Source organism: Scylla paramamosain, chromosome 15 (genome assembly GCF_035594125.1).
Source record: "Scylla paramamosain isolate STU-SP2022 chromosome 15, ASM3559412v1, whole genome shotgun sequence".
NCBI classification, from domain to species: domain Eukaryota; kingdom Metazoa; phylum Arthropoda; class Malacostraca; order Decapoda; family Portunidae; genus Scylla; species Scylla paramamosain.
This window is the reverse complement of record NC_087165.1, coordinates 9,110,855-9,130,541: the sequence shown is the minus strand read 5'-3', so window position 1 is coordinate 9,130,541 and position 19,687 is coordinate 9,110,855. Positions and strand designations below refer to the sequence as shown.

General features: G+C 37.0%; 1 protein-coding gene across 3 annotated transcripts; it reads left to right on the top strand.

The window, feature by feature from the left end:
• The first annotated feature begins 481 nt into the window (after positions 1 to 481).
• LOC135107374 (class A basic helix-loop-helix protein 15-like) lies at positions 482 to 18,473 on the top strand. Of its 3 annotated transcripts, none has more exons than XM_064017143.1 (5): positions 482 to 621; positions 6,241 to 6,365; positions 9,424 to 9,677; positions 11,662 to 11,798; positions 12,913 to 18,473. In XM_064017143.1, the coding sequence occupies exons 2-5, from the start codon at positions 6,242 to 6,244 to the stop codon at positions 13,040 to 13,042; spliced, it is 645 nt and encodes a 214-aa protein (XP_063873213.1). In that variant the 5' UTR covers positions 482 to 621; position 6,241; the 3' UTR covers positions 13,043 to 18,473. The 3 variants fall into 3 exon arrangements, with proteins under 3 accessions (XP_063873213.1, XP_063873214.1, XP_063873212.1); XM_064017144.1 differs by lacking the exon at positions 482 to 621 and adding an exon at positions 3,902 to 4,974 and having other exon boundaries at positions 6,175 to 6,365; XM_064017142.1 differs by lacking the exon at positions 482 to 621 and adding an exon at positions 3,904 to 4,974.
• The last annotated feature ends 1,214 nt before the right edge of the window (positions 18,474 to 19,687 follow it).

The window sequence follows — 19,687 nt, the reverse complement described above, 5'->3', positions numbered from 1 at the left end:
ACTATACTACTACTATTACTATACTACTACTACTACTACTACTACTACTACTACTACTACTACTACCATTACTACTACTACTACTACTGGCGATCTACTGCCCCTCCTTTCCCCTCCCTCCAAACCGTCACCTGGTAATTGAAACTCACACACACACACACACACACACACAGTATTGGGTGTAGTTTATTCTCCCAAACCAATACAACTACTGGTTTAACCTTTCCACTTTGATACGAGACAATTATAACTACCATATGCAATGTATGTAATCTATATGTATCTACAAGAAAGTTATGGGTGAAAAACAATAGATTTTGCAATTTCTATCCAGTTTAAAGATTGAATGCGGCTGTAGAATAAGTAAAGATTTTTCAGAGTGATTGATAGTTAGGGAAAGGTGTACCAAGTGGCGGTCAAACGGTTAAACACCAATTATACAGCTTTGTGTTTCGTCTCAGATCGGCGCACACACACACACACACACACAGGGTAGTAAAGTAGGTGGGTGTGCATTGTCATCACCACCACACCACACCACCACATCACGGTATTCTTGGCGCCCCGCCCTGTCCCGCCCTGCAAAGCCCCGCCAAGACCTGCCCGCTGCCGCCGCTGCTGGTAGGTAAGAAAATCCCGTCTCTCCCTGTCAATATTTAGCGGAATTTCCAGGAGTTTCTAGCTGTTTCCAGGCCTGTAGGAATAGAAGTAGGAGGTGGAAGGGAAAGGAGGAGTATGAGGGGGAGAAAAGGGGAGGAAGAGGAAGGAGGTACCTAGGAAAGGAGGAAAAAAATTTCGGCGCCGTATTATTTTTTCTTTTTATTAATGGAGTTGGCATTGTTTTGATACTTGATTTGTTATTAGAAAAAATATAACAAGTTGTAATACATAATAAAGTCTGGTCTAGCTGTTTTTTTTTTTTTTTTGTCGATAAAATAACAAATTCGTCATTTTATTTATTTTCAATTTTCTTATTAGCACGCCTAGGATTGTTTTGGTATTTAATTTAAGACTCCAAAAATATAAGGAGCATGTACGAAGTAATAATATCCAATAAAATCTAGTCTAGCAGTTCGTATTTTCAATTTTAAAATAATTCCGTTGCTGGATATGAAAAAAATATATATATTCTTTATATGACAAGGAAGTTGAGTTTTCTTTATTTGTCCGGAAAGTAAATTTTTTTTTGTATTCAGAATATATAATATAATTAGTCTGGCTGTGTTTTCTTTCTCGATATTATGATTTTTTTGAGACCCCGTTCATAAAAGTTACAGATAGTTCTTTTTATTTTTCTTTAGTATTAGTCAACGCGGAATATTTTTTTATATTCGCGGTATTAGTTAAAGTAAATGGCATGTCAAAATATGTAGCACATTCCAGTCTGGGTGCCTTCTTTCTTCTCGCGATTTTCAAAATGAATTGCGGTACGTAAATATAAGGACCAAGACGCACATCTTCCCTGCCTCCTTCCCTGTCTTTATGTCAGTATTTAGCTAAACTTCCTGGTGTTTCAAGACTCAGACGTGAAGGAAAGCTAGAATTAACCACAAAAATAGATAAATAATCCCTAAAATTCCTTAAAATAAGTTACATAAATTGAAGGTTGCAGGCTCCGTTCAGAGCGCCCACCAGGACGTCATCAAGACCCAGACCGAAACATTCCCTCCTCTTTTTCCGTGTCTTTCGTCAATATTTACCTCATTTCCAGGGTTTTTCGGACATTTCCAGTTGTTTTCCAGACTGAAATGCGTAGATTATTGTAGTAGGAGGAGAAAGACATGAGGAATGGAAGTGTGTGAGGGAGTATAGTAGTAGTTGTTGTTGTTGTTGTTGTTGTTGTTGTATTTTATTATTATTATTATTATTATTAAGCGTGTGTGTGTGTGTGTGTAGTAGTAGTAGTAGTAGTAGTAGCAGTAGTTGTTGTTGTTGTTGTTGTTGTTGTTGTTGCATTTTATTATCATTATTATTATCAAGTTTGTGTGTGTGTGTGTGTGTGTGTGTGTGTGTGTGTCATTCCCCCACGGTCGTCTGCTGTTGTCATCGTGTTTAGTGCCATGTCTGGGCAGCCCCTTGTGGGATTGCCGGCTTGTTATAGAGATAGATATACTACTACTACTACTACTACTACTACTACTACTACTACTACTACTACTACTACTACTACTACTGTGTGTGCCGGATTGCCGACACACACAGGCCTATATGACCTGAGTACCATCCGCCCCAGTACCAAGTGACTAACTCCCGTTCTACTGTATGCTTCTGCTTTCTCTATCTCTTTCTGCCTTACATGTTACGATTCACACGTGTATAATTAGAATCCTGGTTATTATCTTCGTTTCTGCATATTTTCTATGTATCGTTGCAGTTAGTCCACATTCTCTCTTTACTTCCTGGCTGTGTGCAAGTCTTGTTTTATCTGTGCGGCGCGGCGGAGAGGAAAAGGACGTGGGGAGGGGCAACTGAAGCGTTCGAGGCGTGGAGAGCCTGGGAAAGATCTAAGCGGTTCCTGTTATGGTGTGGGATCGGAGCGTTAGGCGAGGCGCCGAGCACTAAAGGCTCGCCATTGCTGTATTTCAGTTACCGGTGAAAAAAGTGTTCCTAAGTAAGGGACGTGAGCTAGATGTTAGAGTGATGATTATGGTGATAGCATCTGTGCAAGGGAACCAAACATGGGGAGTGGAAATCAAATGAGATCGGGTTTGCATGAATGTAATGAACGAGGAATTGTGAAAGTAACTTATAAATGCAAAGGAGGAGATGGGAAAGATGCCATATTAAGTATGTAACATAATGGTAAAATCATCTTACACTAAGACGATTAATAAAGAAATAACGGAACGAGTAAATAAGAAAAAAAAAATAGTGAAAAAATAAATAGTGAATACTGATGAATACAGATGTGTGTATGTGCGTGTGGTGTTCAGGTCCTCCCTACTATGCTCATGCCCAGAATAGGGATTGGTTGACGCTAATATACGTACTCCACATGAATATAACACGCATTTCCTTTTACAGTTTATTTTAACAATTACCGAAGTCAGTCTGTGTGTGTGCTCACCTACGTAATTCCACAGTCCCCTCCCAGCACGGACAGGCCTTGGCGCCACGCTGAACACCTAACCACAGGAGTAAAACATGCACATTAATGTATTGATAATGCTTAGTTTGCTGCCTCTTGCCCAATACATGTGATGAAATGGAGGGCGTCTAATGAGAGAGAGAGAGAGAGAGAGAGAGAGAGAGAGAGAGAGAGAGAGAGAGAGAGAGAGAGAGAGAGACTAAGCAAATAAACTAGCAGATATAGATATATAGGCAGATATATACGACTCCTCTGTGTATGAACTTATTATTATATGAATATGTACAACTTAACTTTTTTTTTCCTATACGTTTCAATACGTTACTTCAAATTACGTGGAGTCCGCGTTACACGAAATTATCACTTTTTTTTTTTTTTTTTTACATCCTTTCTCAAGATGAGACAATTGACAAGACATGTGTTGATCAGTAGTTAATAATGTACATTCACCACGACAGTATTTATGTACGTACAACTGGTCTGTGTGTCTGGATGCATTATGTCTGTGGTGTGTCTGAGGCAATGCGTCTGCTCAAGCCTTCAGTGACCTTTCAAATTAACGCAGGAAAAAAAAAAAAAAAAAAGCAAGGCATGGACGACTTCAGGACGAGATACTTATAAATAGTTTAGAATCTTACAATTAGGTGTAGCTGCCTTCAAGAGGTGATACCATGTCAGTCACTACACTTCGTTACTTCTCAATTGTAAAAGTGATCGCATTGTTAGCCGTCAAATATTCCAAGTATTTTCTCGAACTGAAAACACACGCAACAGTGCCAACTAGATCAACAGTTCTTATCTGGTGGATAATGCTACTTTATCCCTTTTCTGTACATGTGTTCAGGTATTAATAGCACACGATTACTGGATTACTTAGGTGGCAGTACAAGACATTTACTCAGAGTTGCCGCTTCTATATATTGATAACGATTTCCACCGTACTCTGAGACAGTTGGTTTCGTTGTGGTGTCTGACGTATTCCCGTGCTGCAGTGTTTATTTCTGTGCTCGTACTGAGGCTGATTATGTATTAGTGAGGGTGGTGAGGTGGAGTGGGCGGTGGGTGTACGTACAACCGACGTGTCGTGGTGAGTGTCGAGACTCGCTGGCCGCAGCGGGTAGGTAGGGGGGGCGGGGCCGAGAGACAGGCAGTATGGCGGTGGCCGCGGGAGAGTGGAGAAGTGCCGTTCCTCCGCTCTCACTGCTCAGAACGCTCCACAGCGTCGGCAGTGGTGGTGGTGCTGCGGGACGGGCTGTGAGTTAGCTTCATGCCTCAATCCCTGCCAGTGATACAACACGGCCTCTGCAGATAAGATGCACGTGTCCTGTTGGACACCGGGAGCCGAAGTGTAAATTTTAGAAATACACAACAAAAAAAAGTGCAAAACCAGGTCGAACCAGACCATAAAGTTGTTCTGCGAGTGACTCGCATGTATCAACGCTGAAAAAAATATATATAAAATAAAATAAAAATAAATATATATATAAATCGTCTTCAAAGCGGCGCGTGTGTTAAGTACGTCTTGTTATGAATGAGTTCAGTGAGCGAGGAAGGAATTGAGAAACTGTGAACACACCTTGATCCACACCGAACTGTTGATGATTCGCTGTGGTCAGGTGTCAGTGTCACAGGTGCATTAGCACTGCACCCGGGAATACATGAAGCTGGCGCCGCACTTAACTGTGCTTCTCCAAGCGATCTAAAACTTGGCTACACTTTTCACCACCACCTGGCTGGCCGTCCACACTTCCAGTGCCTGGTGAGGTGACGGTCGGAAAGACGTATGGGAATTTGCTTCATCGTGGCAGGCCGCACAAGTCAGCTTGAATGCAAGAAAGACTGAGCAGCGGTAAAGTGCCACCCAGAACACAAGGCCCCACCACCAGGTAAGCCCCGCACCCCCCATGCACACCGGTGTATTGGTGGTAGACAGTGGATGGATAGCATTTCCAATTACTGCCCCAAAAATATAATCACCATAGATGAGCGCCGCACCGTGGCCGCACCGCCCACCTGTGGATCAAGTCTACGGGGGTACACAGCCACGCTCGGCACTGGGTCATTGTGGCAGTGCTGTGGCTCCTTGTTGCTCTTTGGATACACTGTGATTATACTTGATCTAAACTGGAGATCACTTGCTAAATTCAGGTAAAGCTAATTCATCACTTGCCCACCTGTCAGTGTGAAGGTCATTAAATGCCACTCAACTCCGTTAGTGGCAAGACTTCGTGCGGAGAGCCCTTTAAATGGTTCGCTTTAAACATTGTTGGTGTTGAACAGGGGTAAATTCCTAAACTTTCTAAGCCTGATGACTAGGTAAGCATTAAGCAGCAACAGCCTTGGATAATTAATAAGGGGGTGGGACGGCAGGGGAATGGGAATCAGCTGGGCTCCCAACACCCGAGGCCGCTGATCCATCGAGCAAAACATTTGAACCCCTTACGGGAATCGGGTCATCGACTTGGGACCACAAGACACCGGCGGCGTGGCGTGAGCTTGCAGAGGTCTTGTTACATAAGATTAATAAACAAAGATGTAACTGAAGTCCTGTTTGTATTAAACCAATTTCAGACATAAGATATGGTTAAACATTGTCATACATTTTAGTGAATTCCCTTAGTTTTATCCTTTACTGAGCTGACAGATAGCGTGTCGGATCTGCACTACCCGATCACATACGAAAAAGACGTTGAATCATACGAACTTGGTATAACTTGATGTGAAGTGTACCTGAAACGTGTTGAATCTCGTGGGTACAAAAAGATAACTTGACAGGCTGTAGATGTTAAAACGCAAGCTGATTCAACATTTGTTATTTTGCCGGCATTCTGTAAAGGTTCATTCTGGAGATATTGAATTCTTCGTTAATGATATTTCAGTCACTGAAACCAATCTATTACCTACTTATGCTTACTGAAAAGTGTATTGTAAAATTCATGTATTTTTATCAAATATTGCATTATTTTTATTTTCTTGTTTGCTCTTGGTACAACTATTACCTCATCCACCAAGAGCGATTTTATTATACTTTAGATACATTAGGTAGATAAGAAGATGAGGAAAGATGTTTTATGTTGTGATTGCAGGAGCACACACGCTTTGTAGTATGAGACTGCAAATGTGAAATTGTTGACTGGACTCTTGTGTGGCAGGATGCGGGTGACGGGCGTGGTGGGCGGCTTGTGGGGTGGAGGAGGCGGGGAGGAGGAGGTGGACGTGGAGGCACAGTTTCCCGCCCTCACACCTGGCACGCAGCATGCAGCACAGCCTCGCTCAGGTGGGTGCCTCATTAACTACTACTGGACACACTTGGCCAAACCTCAAGGACGTTTTTTATTATTTATTTATGTTTTTTTTTTTTTTTATGACTCAGATCCTTGTGTAAGATAAAGGTATTTAAGTGACATAATGGATTTGGCAAGACAGATAACATTCTTTGGGTTAGCATTTGGGGTAGGACGAGAATTAAGGTGTTTGAGTGATGTCGGTAATGGATTTAACAAGCTAGATAACAACCTTAATGTTGGCAATGGGATAGGACAAGTAGTAGTAGTAGTAGTAGTAGTAGTAGTAGTAGTAGTATCATCACTAGTAGCAGCACTAGAAGTAGTAGTAGTAACAGGTTCAAGAGTGATAAAGTTAGAAAGGAGATTAAAAGAGTATCAGTAGTAAAAAAAACAGTAAGAAATTTAATAAGTATATAAAGTAAAAAAATAAATAAATAAATGAAAGTAATAAGTAGTAACAGGTTCAAGACTGATAAGGTTAGAAAGAAGATAAAAAGATATCAAACACTAAGATGCTAGACAAGTAACAGACTCAGTTATCAGGTTGTTAGTGCAGTCAATAGGGAGCTATGTTAGGATACTAGACAAATGTATGGACAGTGACATGTAGATAGGTATGTATGTGTAGGGACAGTCATGTGAAGGTCTCTCAGCTTCCCTTATTTTCTTACTGTCACACTCTGTCAAGATCATTTAATTCCTATATATTAACCATGAATGTTGTGCTTTCTTTTACAGTAAACAAGAGCTAAATATTGATGTTCTCTTTCTTTTCATTACCCACAATAGTGTACAGTATTATGTAAGGCATTCACCAAGGATCTAAATTCATTGTGATTCTCAGCAAACTATACAGTTTACAGTAATTATCCACAGTTCTTCAGAGGAAAACAATAATTTTATAGCATTAAAATTAAGCTTGTCTTCTCGCCTTCCAGAGCAGGGTGTTTTAAGTCTCCTGTATGATGAAAGTTAATTGGTGTGACCTGTAGCGAAACCACATATTAACAAGTACATAAAGGATAAAGATGCAAACTGAGGAAGTATAGATAAAAAATAAATAAATAAAATATAAAGGTTACGATGAAAGTTACTTGGTGTGACCTGTAGCGAAACCACATATTAACAAGTACATAAAGGATAAAGATGCAAACTGAGGAAGTATAGATAAAAAAAAAAAAAAAATTAAATATATAGGTTATGATATTATGGTTTCCAGATAGCAGTGCATAGTGTTGGATTCAGTAGCAGTTCATCCTGATAGGTCTTTGATTCTGAATGTTTTATCATTGCATTATTGTAAGATACTGGCATCAAGATAGGGATTGGAATGAGAAATGGAGCTGGTGTGTGAGCCCAGTGACCTGCTTGTCATGCACCTGAGTGTGCTTGGCAGAGACAGAGAGAATTTTCAGAGCAAGAAAATAATGTAACCTTGCTAAAAAATTAGCAACTCAAAAGAAGATGCCAAGTAAATCTTGTAAAACTTTAAAATAATAATGTGTTGCTTACTTCCAAACTTAAAATATAGTTTTATTTTATGCAGATAAGGTAACTTATACTTAACTACAAGGACAACATTTTTTTTATGTAGATGAGACTGTAGAGTGCTGCACCTCAGTAAAGATCAATGTGAACCACTTGCCTCATTAACATTTCCTCTAGTAACCTAAGACTTGCTATTGCTCATCTTCTGAATGCTCTTCTTACTGTAGAAGATGAATCTTAAGTTATTTAGTTCCTGGAGAAATGTGAGACAGTTCAGGATCTGACACGTGCTGCATTGTTCTGAGTGTTGCTTGCTACTGTCACCAATGCTGTTTGTGAACTTTCTAAAACTAGGGATCCTCATGGCCTTCTGTATACAGTATGACAACTATATAATAAACATCAGTTACATTATATAAGTGCTGTGAACAAAACTGTAGCAAAGCTTAGGAAGACCAGCATTACATATTGACCCTCTAAATGTGCCTGGCTGCTAAGGATGCTATATTGCTGAATTAGCATCACTGGCTGTAGCTCTGGAAGACTGAAACCAAACTAAGTATTTGTCATCTGGAAAAGAGGAGTCGACAACAAAACCATACCATGTGACAGGATTAGATTTGGCTAACTTGAGAGCCTGATCTTTTAAGTAGCCAGAAATGTTCCTTGCATATCCCATGAACTGCAACTTATGTTAACAGTGTAAATGCCATAAACCTTCATCACATAAGACTCTTGTAGCTATAGCCATAATGTCTTCAGCAAGAATTAGGTCTTGAAGCATGTAAGTGTTTATCTCGCCTATTGTTTCACGATTGATGGGAAGGTAGTTCATTAAAAATGCATATGAATAGATGGCAAATGTATTTTAACTCATCATACATTCTAAAACTGAGTTATTTCATTCATATTTATATTGGTCCAGGGCACAAGTTTTAACTTTTAACTTACTGTATTGGCAGGACAATGCCATTTTCCCTATTACATATTGAAGTGGAGCCCACTTGATATTTGAAAAACACTGATGAGGCAGAGTTTATTTAGAATTTTCCATTAGTGTGTGTGTGTTTGTTTCTGTGTATGTGTGTGTGTTTCACTGTGCATGTACAAAATATATATATATATATATATATATATATATATATATATATATATATATATATATATATATATATATATATATATATATATATATATATATATATATATATATATATATATATATATATATATATATTGAGGCCAGAACCTTAATCTTCCTGTCTCTGTATCTGTTCTTCCTTTAACTGATGTGCACTCCTTGTTGCTATCATCTCTTCTATGTAGTTTACATGTCCATAGATGAAGAGATTATAGCAAGCTGTGATGAGTGCAAGCAAAATATTATAGTTATCTGAATCATAAAATGCAGAGAATTTCCTTGAAAGACATTCTGAACAGCTCATTATGAGAAACATTATACACTTTTTGCTCTCTTTACTGGAAAATGCTAGAGTGTAGATCCTTTATTTATGGAGACAACTTATACAATGTGTATTACATGTGTATTTTCATTTTCAGGAGAGACAGAGAATGGAGGGGAGGGGAGTGGATCAGATTCCCAGAGTGAGAGTGGGATCAGCAGCAGTGGAGGCAGCAGCACCAGCATCACTGCTCAGAAGCGAAAGAAGTCCAGCATAGTTGGGTCATCGGGTCCCCCTCGGCGGGGAAAGAAGAGACGGTCAGGCGTGTCAGCTCGGGAAAGAAATTTAAGAAGACTAGAGAGTAATGAGCGAGAGAGAATGAGGATGCATTCCCTCAATAAAGCCTTCCAGGTGAGACGAACTTGATTTGCTGTTGATTGATGATCTGTGAGTGTTTATTTCTAGCTTGTTGTATTTCCTTGTGATGAACATTAGTCTTGCATGATATCTTTCTTGATTCACATTTCCTTTTTGCCAAATCTAAAAAGAAAATTATTCCAAGACTTCTCACTCATATATTCCTTATCTGCTCTTATTGACTCAGACTTTTACATATTACATAATGCCTAGGAGAACATTTGCCAGTAAGGTTGTAAAGCACTGTCATGGAGAAGTGAAGGCCACAAAGCTTCGTCACTATCTTCACGCTTTCCTTTATGATTTCTCAGTAATGCAATTAAGCTGTTTAATATGCTTTCTCTCCATTAATCTATGCTCACAGAAAGCTTCATCGCTCTTCATGTTTTCTTTGATGGTTTATTTTCATATCCTAGTAATGCACTTGATCTGTTTAGTATGCTTTCTATCTATCTACCTACATCTGATAGCCATTTCTCAATATTCTCCTGAAAGAATGGTTGTGATAGAAGTGTCAACGTTTATTCCTGTCATTCTCCTTTTACATCTCAAACAGCTACATGCTCATAAGCACTTCATTCTTCTGTCTTGCTGGAGTTTGTTCTCAAGCTCCCTATCTCACCTACCTTACTGACACTCTTCTAGTTATTTCACTTTCTACCATTCTCTTGCAAGCCAAAACCATCTCAGGGTGCTGCACTTGACCATCTTAACCTTCATTGCTTTCCCTTTCCCTGACTTACCCAGTCTGTTATAGACATATTAATAATTTTCGCCACATTTTTTTATTTTCTTTGGGAGGGAGGAAAAGAATAACCTTAAAGTAACAAGAAGGAACACCCATATCCATAATACCCTCATTCAAAATTGGAAGGCTCTGACTGTAGATAACATCTCACATGTGTTTGCCATGTGGATTTGTTTGCATTTGCCTGGAACCTAACCATTATGCTGTGAATGGTTAGGAAACCTGTTGATGTATGTATTTTGTGGGAATTTTATCGTTGTTATGAAGGGTTAGGAAAACTGTTGATACAAGGATGTGCAAGGTCCAAAATAGAAATTGCTAATGAGGAGAAAACATGTGATCTTTGTAGAATAAGTTCTTCAAGTCATCTTTTTGAAGTGTTCTGTGCTTACATCTGCCTGGGCAAACATTGTCATCTGTGTCTCTCAGCATTAGTCATTCCTTCTTGTCTAAAGCATGCTTCCCATCAGCCTGCCAGAGATGTTGATATTCATTGCTATCCTATTCTGAACCTGCAAGAGATATTGATGTTTATTGTCTTATTCAGTATTTTCAACTTATGCCCTTTAGTTCAGATTTCCTGGCTTTCTTGAGTAGCATTCAACTAACCCTGCGATCTACATTCGATATTCACTGCCATATGTAGTATCCATGTCTCTCATATATCCCCATTTCATTTTCACTTTCTCTCTCCAGTGAAATAACAAGTATCCCAAGATGATGCCTTGTTACTGTAGCTCCACATTGTTTCATCTCCTTCAAAGGTCATGTTAGTATATCAGTGGCTCCCAAGCTAGTGTCTTGGGAAATTTGCTTTATATACATTTTAACCGTTGATTTTTGGAGAGATGATTTCACGCCTCCCTTGTATCCTCCTCATGCCCACAGATTGTGAATAGCTGTGTTAGAGCTTAGCTATAAATTTCGTTATGCATCCCCAACACATTATTATAACACACTTCTGTCAGGTATCACTTTCATATTACTTGTATAATAGGCCTTTGACATTTTATTCATTTTTATTATTTTTATTGTATTTCCTGGCCAGTGATAACTCACAAACCTTACAAATGTCTGATTAATACCCAGCCCAATAATCTTCAAAGGATACTGTCTTTTATGATTTAAGTGGACCACATTGGCTAGTCTACCACTACTTATGTAATGATTAATTTCTGATTGAAAACTAGTCCGAACATTGTACTAATAGTGTACCTTCTAATTTTGAAGGAGCTCCGGGAAGTCATCCCACACGTCAAGATGGACCGGCGGCTCAGTAAGATAGAGACACTAACGCTGGCCAAGCACTACATCATGGCGCTGACCAACACTGTTTGTGATATGAGAGGAGATGAGAAGCCATACAAGTGAGTGTTCAAAAGATTCACTGTTTGCCATGCAGTACTTTAAAGGCCCCTCTCACACAACACCACCACTGGTTACCTCCCATAGTCTGCAATGGAGCCTTTCACTCAATGCCACTGCAGTGGTGAGAGTAGGTTACTGCAACCAAAAAGCAACACATAGTTATTTATTGCTTGCAGTTACCCTTTCACACTTGGATAGCCAGTGGCATCATGTTAAAGGGGCCTAAGAGTTGTCTAATTCCTGCACTTGTCCTGTCATTCCTTAAAGCATTATTATACTTTGATATTAAGAGATTTTACAGACAGAAAGCAAACTGGCCCTTATCCATTATGTAATGCTCTATTCAAAATATGTGATTTGCTACATACACTAGTATAATAACCATCACTACCACTCCCATCTGCATTTTCAAAGGCAAGTTTAATGCCTATTTGTGTCAGCTAGTTAGCAAAGTTATGTGCAGTTTGTCTGTCAAGATAACAGAGCTCTGCTAGAGGTTGTTGAACAGATGTACTCATGAAGCTTCATACAACTTTTGTTTCTGCTCCCCTTATGTTGTCTGTCCTTTACTAAAAATCTAAACTGGAATTGTTACATCTTGTCTCCTGTTAAAACAGCTTCTATGAAGTAAGGCATTCTGGGTCACTTCTGCCAGTTTTTCTCACTATTGCGTCCTGTAACTAATATTACATAGGGGTCTTATGTCTTAATAAATAAGTGTAAAGAACCTGAAACTATAATAGTATATTAATGATTTTTTGGGTAAAAGCATAAGTTAAGAGATGAATGATATAATGGTGCTCAAAGGCTTTATCAGTGTAGCCTTATTCTCACAAAGCAGTTGGTCACCTGTAATGTACTGTGGGGCCTTTAACTCCACTACGAACAAAACAGTTAGTTGGCCAGTAAGTGCAGGCATTTCTCTGACTCTCCATATCTTGTGTGAGACGAAGCTGCCATTCCCATGTGGGAAGTCACCTATCTGTTAAAGAAAATAAAAGTTTCAAAATTAGAAGGCACTTTGCACTCTGTCACCATATGTTATAACAAATGCTCTTGAAAGAAAGTTACTCTCACTGAAATAGATGAATGATTGTCATGTCTTTTTTTCAGATTTTTAGAAGCATTTGTCAATCAGGAAGGACATCCTGATGATGATGAAGAGGAAGAGGAGGAAGAGGAGGAGGAGGAAGAAGAAGAGATGGAAGAAATCAACAATAATGGTCTTACACAAGTCCTATAATTGCTAATTTTCCACCCAGAAAATTTGGTAAGAGGGGCCAAGTATTAACTAAAATTCCATTAAGTTAATTTTTGCTATAGAAACACAAAATACGTATGTATTGTCAAGTGACTGTACTGAAGTGTTGTAGGTCTGTCTGTACAGTAGTGCTGTGATCACACAGCAGTTTCAAGTGCTCACACATGTTGCTTTGATTTTATTCTCCAGTATGTTGTTGAAGCCTTTTTCTCTCACTGTAAACCTTCATTTTACGCATTATTTGCCGTATTTCTTTGAAAATGTGATTAGTCATTATTTCTGATTTATTTAATATTTAAAAGTATTTTGCTTCTAAGTTTCTTTTTTATTTTGCATGTATTTCAAATGTCTGAAATATTTGATATGGACTCAGTATTTTTGTATGGAATAGATAACTTGCAGTAACAACCAGAAGTTTAAGTACAACAAACATCTGAGTGTGTTTGTTTGAATTATCATTGTAAAATAAACTTTTTATAAATAATCACCAAAATCAAGTCAAAATTCTGCAGTAAGTCTCACTTTTTAGGATTGCCATTTCCTTTTCTCTAGAGCAGAACCATACAGGATTTTGCTGTACATATGCTCACAAATGTGCTAAATTCAAATCTTAGAGTTCTTCCATCTCTTGTCTTAAAAGCCATAGCTTGACAAAATTCATACTCTTGAGGAATAATAAATGCAGAATATAGCAAACACATCTGACAAGAATTACCTTTTATGAGAATTGCTTGCCACTTTTTTTTTCATATTGGAGGATTAAGATACTTCAGTGTTGTTGCTAGTGTAACAAAAACCAAGCTAAAGATGTGTTCATTAGAGATTAGAGCTTGATGAAACAAATGTCATAGTTAGAAGATATTTTCAATTCAAAAGGAATAGATTCACTATCAAACTGCAAGCATGCACAATAATAATAATAATAACAAAGTGTTCATCTGCACTAGGAATCAAAATACTATACAAACCACATATTTTGATATTTATTTTGTATGAATTGTGGCAGAGAATAAGATTCAAGCAGGAAAGTTTCTTCCTTTTTTTTTTTTTTTTTAATAATAATCTATTGGCTCAGCCACACACACACACACACACACACACACACACACACACACACACACACACACACACGGGACAGTACGAGCTTAGCTCCTCTCCCATATGTCACAACTAGGTAAACTAGGTAAAACTAGGTAAATACACACACACACACACACACACACACACACACACACACACACACACACACACACACACACACACACACACACACACACACACACACACACATGAAATACAGAAGGACCTTTGCTAATCTTCATGGAGTCGAACCTATAATTCTGCAAACTCGGCAAAACTTTTTATATTCTCTGCTGCTGAGCCAGGATTACCCAAAGAAACCTTGTGATACACACTAGAAGAGAATTCAATGAAGATTTGTTAGTGATATTAGAACCTTCAGTAGTATTTGAGAGTACATGGTTTTTAAAAGGTATAATGATTCATATATAATCTTCCAAGCATTCAAGATTTTCTTTAGAAATTCATTATGCTGCTGTATTATATCTATCTGTCTGCATGGTTTAATGTTTTATACAGGATTTAGCCAGAACTCAATTTGATTTTAAATCTGACAACCTGAACTTTACAGCAGTTTGATTTGGCAGCTGTGATAGTGTTGTTCTCTCTCTGAAGTGAGACTTTCCCTTGTCTGTTCATGCCATTAGGTACATTAGTCCAGAAGGTTTCCTTGCTGTTGGTAGTGTGGTTAATGCTGTACATTTTGGAAATTTACCATTTTGATATATTGTATATAGTTCTTGTGAGTTTTCATGACCACTACACCTTAAGGCTCATCATCATGAAGTTTTCATGGCTATTTATAGTTCCCTTCACTTCTGCACAAATCTTGCATCCTTTAGTATCATAATGAAATGTTAGCTTCAAGAGTTTTACTTTGAGAAGCTATAACTATTGAATATACTTGTGGTCAGTCTTTTGTGGTTCTGTTGTGGGCAATATAGATTCATATGTATATTTAACATATTTCCTCAACAAAGAATAAGAGTGCTCTGCCATAAGAAATATGAATAATTTATTTGTGAGGGTTTCATGTTATGATCAATTCACTTATCATATTTGCTCCATACAAATCAAACTATCATTTCATCTACAGCAACTTTTTAACTTTATAAGATCAATATTTTACAAATAAAGATTTTTCATACAGTGGTAGGGACACAAAAATACAAGTGCAGTCTGTTATATAACAAAGAATCTTAAGGAAGCCCACACTGAAAGATCCTGTTCTCTTTGTGCTCTGAGGAAGTTAAGTAATTATGAAATATTTCAGGATGCAAAATTTACTTTTATAGGACCTTCTTGCAATGTCATAACTTTTGATAAGACTTCCAATATCATAAATCTGTTGAAAACTTACCATATTAACAGTATAGTAGATAAATCACATTATACTAGAAGCAAAGCTCATTATGCTGCTGTACTTTGTTGTTATTAGTCTTTTCAAAGATCTTGAAAACCAGCAACCTAAGCATGTTGCAAATAAGAAACTTGGATGTTGTAATTGAAATTTAAGGAGAGGAAGCAATGATATGAGAACTTGCATCAATACAATTAACCTTCAAATTGAACATACAGTATTTCTCATGGCTACCAAATTAGTAGAAATAGTGACTATGATGTTTCAGCTTTCTTATTTATTATATGATTAAAAAAAAAGAAATACTCACAGGTGTCAAAAAGAAAAAAAACGAAATATCTGTTTACAATACAATTAGTTTACTTTTTCTTATTTTAATGAGAATTTCTGACTTCAAAGCCCAATTGAAACTGCTCTTGGTCTGATGACCAATGCCATGTAAAAGTATACTTATATAAAAGTGGCACATGTATTCATGAACATTTCAAATGTATATGTGTCAACCTCAGCAGTCAAATACAACTATCAAAATTGTAGGTTATTGTCAATGCACACGTATTTGTTGTATAATAGATATGAATATTTATTGTTTCATACAAGTTAGGAAAACATTCAGTATGTATATCAAATGCAGTTAAAAGGATTGCCTTTGAAATAATGAGAGTGAAATGCAAACACACACACACACACACACACACACACACACACACACACACACACACACACCACACACACACACACACACCACACACACCACACACACACACACACACACACACACACACACACACACACACACACACACACACACACACACACACACACACACACACACCACACACACACACATGATATGTGTGTGTGTGTATTGAGTGTGTCAGACCAAAAGTATTAGACATGTAGTGGGAGATGCGCTGTTGGTGGCAAGCATTGCTCCTGGCTTGGTGCTGGATAGGTCCAGAAGTGTGGAAAGACAAGGTTCTTTGTTTGAACTTTGTGTGTGAAATGACTGTTACATGGCATTCCTTCAAGTGATTGGAATTATTGCCAGTAGTCTTTTCAATGTACTGAAATTATGTAATATATGAAAAGACATTGCGGTATAGTGATGTTGATTTGAGAGTTGTGGAACATGGATGATTTTATTCTAGAAATAGAATTGTTGTACATTATAGTCATTAAGTATGATATATGAATGCTAATTGGTAGCTACTGCAAGTTTCATGAGCACTTACTTTATCATTATCATATTCATCACATCACCAAATATAAACTTTTCAAAAAAATTTATATTAATCCTCATGATCATTGTCATTATTAGCATTTGTGATTCACATTAAGAAAAAGGCTTTCCATTTTCATTCTCAGTATATATGCTAGTACGTCTGTACATTAGAAATTTTTGTAAGTACCTAAGTGTCTTTTGCTGCGGCTAATTCACTTCCATCTGAAAAAAATATTTCACATGTGGTGCACTACTTTGTGGAAGTAATTGTTGAGATATTTGTTACTGGAGCTGTGAACTAGATCATACACACACACACACACACACACACACACACACACACACACACACACACACACACACACACACACACACACACACACACACACACACACACACACACACACACACACAAATTCCAGTAAGTATTTCACGACATGAGAATATTGGATATCAGATACCTTCTTGGTGTGTGTAAAAAAAGAGTTTTCAGTAGCCTCTGTAATGTTGTTATGAAGAAGCAAGCAGACTTATTTCCTGCCATATATATATATATATATATATATATATATATATATATATATATATATATATATATATATATATATATATATATATATATATATATATATATATATATATATATATATATATATATATAATGTATGTATGTATATGTATATATTATTTTCCATATGTTAAGTAGCCATAGCTTTGCTGGGTGGACACAAAAGATAGCTAGATACAGAATTATATTGCATTTTTCTATGAGGAAAATATTGTGTCTACAGCAGCCTTTAGCCTTTCACTCTAGTACTTGTACCTAAGATGTGTAAAATTTATCTTTGGTTGCTCTCTTCCTTCACTGGTTGTGGTGGATGCTCTGGTTTGAATGACTAGTGGTAGTAGAAATCACATATTTGTATGTAAGATTTCACTTGAATACAAATGACTTGCAGAAAATATAGGGAAATATAATGATCATTAGAATGCCATGTCCATGATCTCTTTGTTTGTCTGGATATGAAAGTTATTGCATATATATATATATATATATATATATATATATATATATATATATATATATATATATATATATATATATATATATATATATATATATATATATATATATATATATATATATATGAAGGAATTAAAAGTGCAATTAGTGTGATGACTGCAAAATTTAGATATAGAACATATATTTTTATGATACTTGGCATTAAATCTGGCTTGATAATGTCTTCCCAATGTATACATAAGCCTTAACCACTGCTAAAAAAAAAATAAATAAAACATTGTTTAGATATGGTGTCAAATGTTTTAGAAATTTTATTCTTGCAAATTAACATTTTCAACATTTGAATGGTAACCATTAACATATATTTAATACATGAAATGTTTAAATCTTTCATTCAAAAAATGGAAATGGCTGGTTGAGACACTGTGCTGTTTAGCTTCCAAGTATTTCCTGACCTTTGCTATGAGCAGCAGGTGGTTACAGGTTTGTATTCATAGTATTATATCAGAGTAATATATTTTGTATTTTAAGATCTTTGCCTCACAGACAACCAAAGACAAGAAAATATTGGAAATGAGAATTATTACTAGAGAAAGATTTAGGTAATCAGTTGATAAAATCATTAGCACAAGAAAGAAAGGTCTTTATGGCAGAGAGAACATTGCAAAGTTAATATATTGAAGATTAAAGATTTTTATCTTTGTAATAAAAGTGACTGATACTGTGAATGTTTTTACTAACCTAATCAAATACTTTATTAAGTATTCTTTATTTAATATCTCATTTCTGTGGTCTGCTTTGTTAGACGAGGGCCACTATATGGCATGATGCAGGGAAGGGAGGGTCCACTCCTCTCTCCAATCATGGCTGTGGGTGCTGCTAGTTCTGCACAGCTATTCTCTTTTCTCTTATCACATTCCTGCTCTTTTACCCTGAGATCTGAAGGAATGCTGTGTGTTTAACTGGAGTCTTGTGCTGGTGTGTGATTGTAGTAGTATTGATAAACTGATAAAACTTAACAATATTCATAAACCTTAGGAGCAAAAGTGTGTTCTTATAGTGGAAGTCAACCATGTTATTTGTGTGATCCATTGAACAGCTTTTCTTTGTTCTCAGAAAACGTCAGTAGTCTTCAGTAGACTTTCACATCACCTTACTCCTGCTCCCTTTCTATATCACTTCATGATTATATACACCTGGGCACTTTTTATTACATTAACTAAATAACTTTTCGCATTTGTTAACTTGCCCATTGTTTGAGTATGGATGCGCTGGAGTGTGAAGAGCAGGTCCTTGAGAAGAACCTTATTCAGCCTAGAAGGAACTGGAGAGGGAAAAAAAAGTGAAAGTAGAAGATTGTTACAACTCTATGTGAAAGAAGTATAGTTATTACGAGTACAAAGTTGGTAGGAGTTTGTAGAAAGAAAATTTAGTACTGGAAAAGGCATGCAGTGTGAAGAACGGATAAGATTGTGGAATATACTGCAGGAGAGGCCACAAGATACGGACAGGAGTGTATGCATGTGAAAAATAGTGATGGGGAAATCAGAACTCATGAGGCTTGAGAGACTTGGAAAAGAAGGCTGGAATAAGATGATGATTGAATAGAAGAAGAAAAGGAAGTTGGTTAACAGAAGAAAGAGAACCGGATAACATGATGTTGGAATAGAGAGGGACAAAAAGAGTTGAACAAGTGGGAAGGACAGAAGACCTGTGATAATTTAATAGGACAAAGAAATACTATAAAATAATTTTTTTTAATTGAATAATTGAACTAGACAACTGTGATAAAGAAAGGAAAAAAAGAAAAATCAGACTATGTAAAAACTGGGAGTCTAAATTGACATGAAGGGTTGTAGGATTTTGAAAAAAAAAAGACATTTGAACTGGAAATATATGGCAGAAAAAGGGAGAAACCCTCGAAATTTTCAGAGAGAG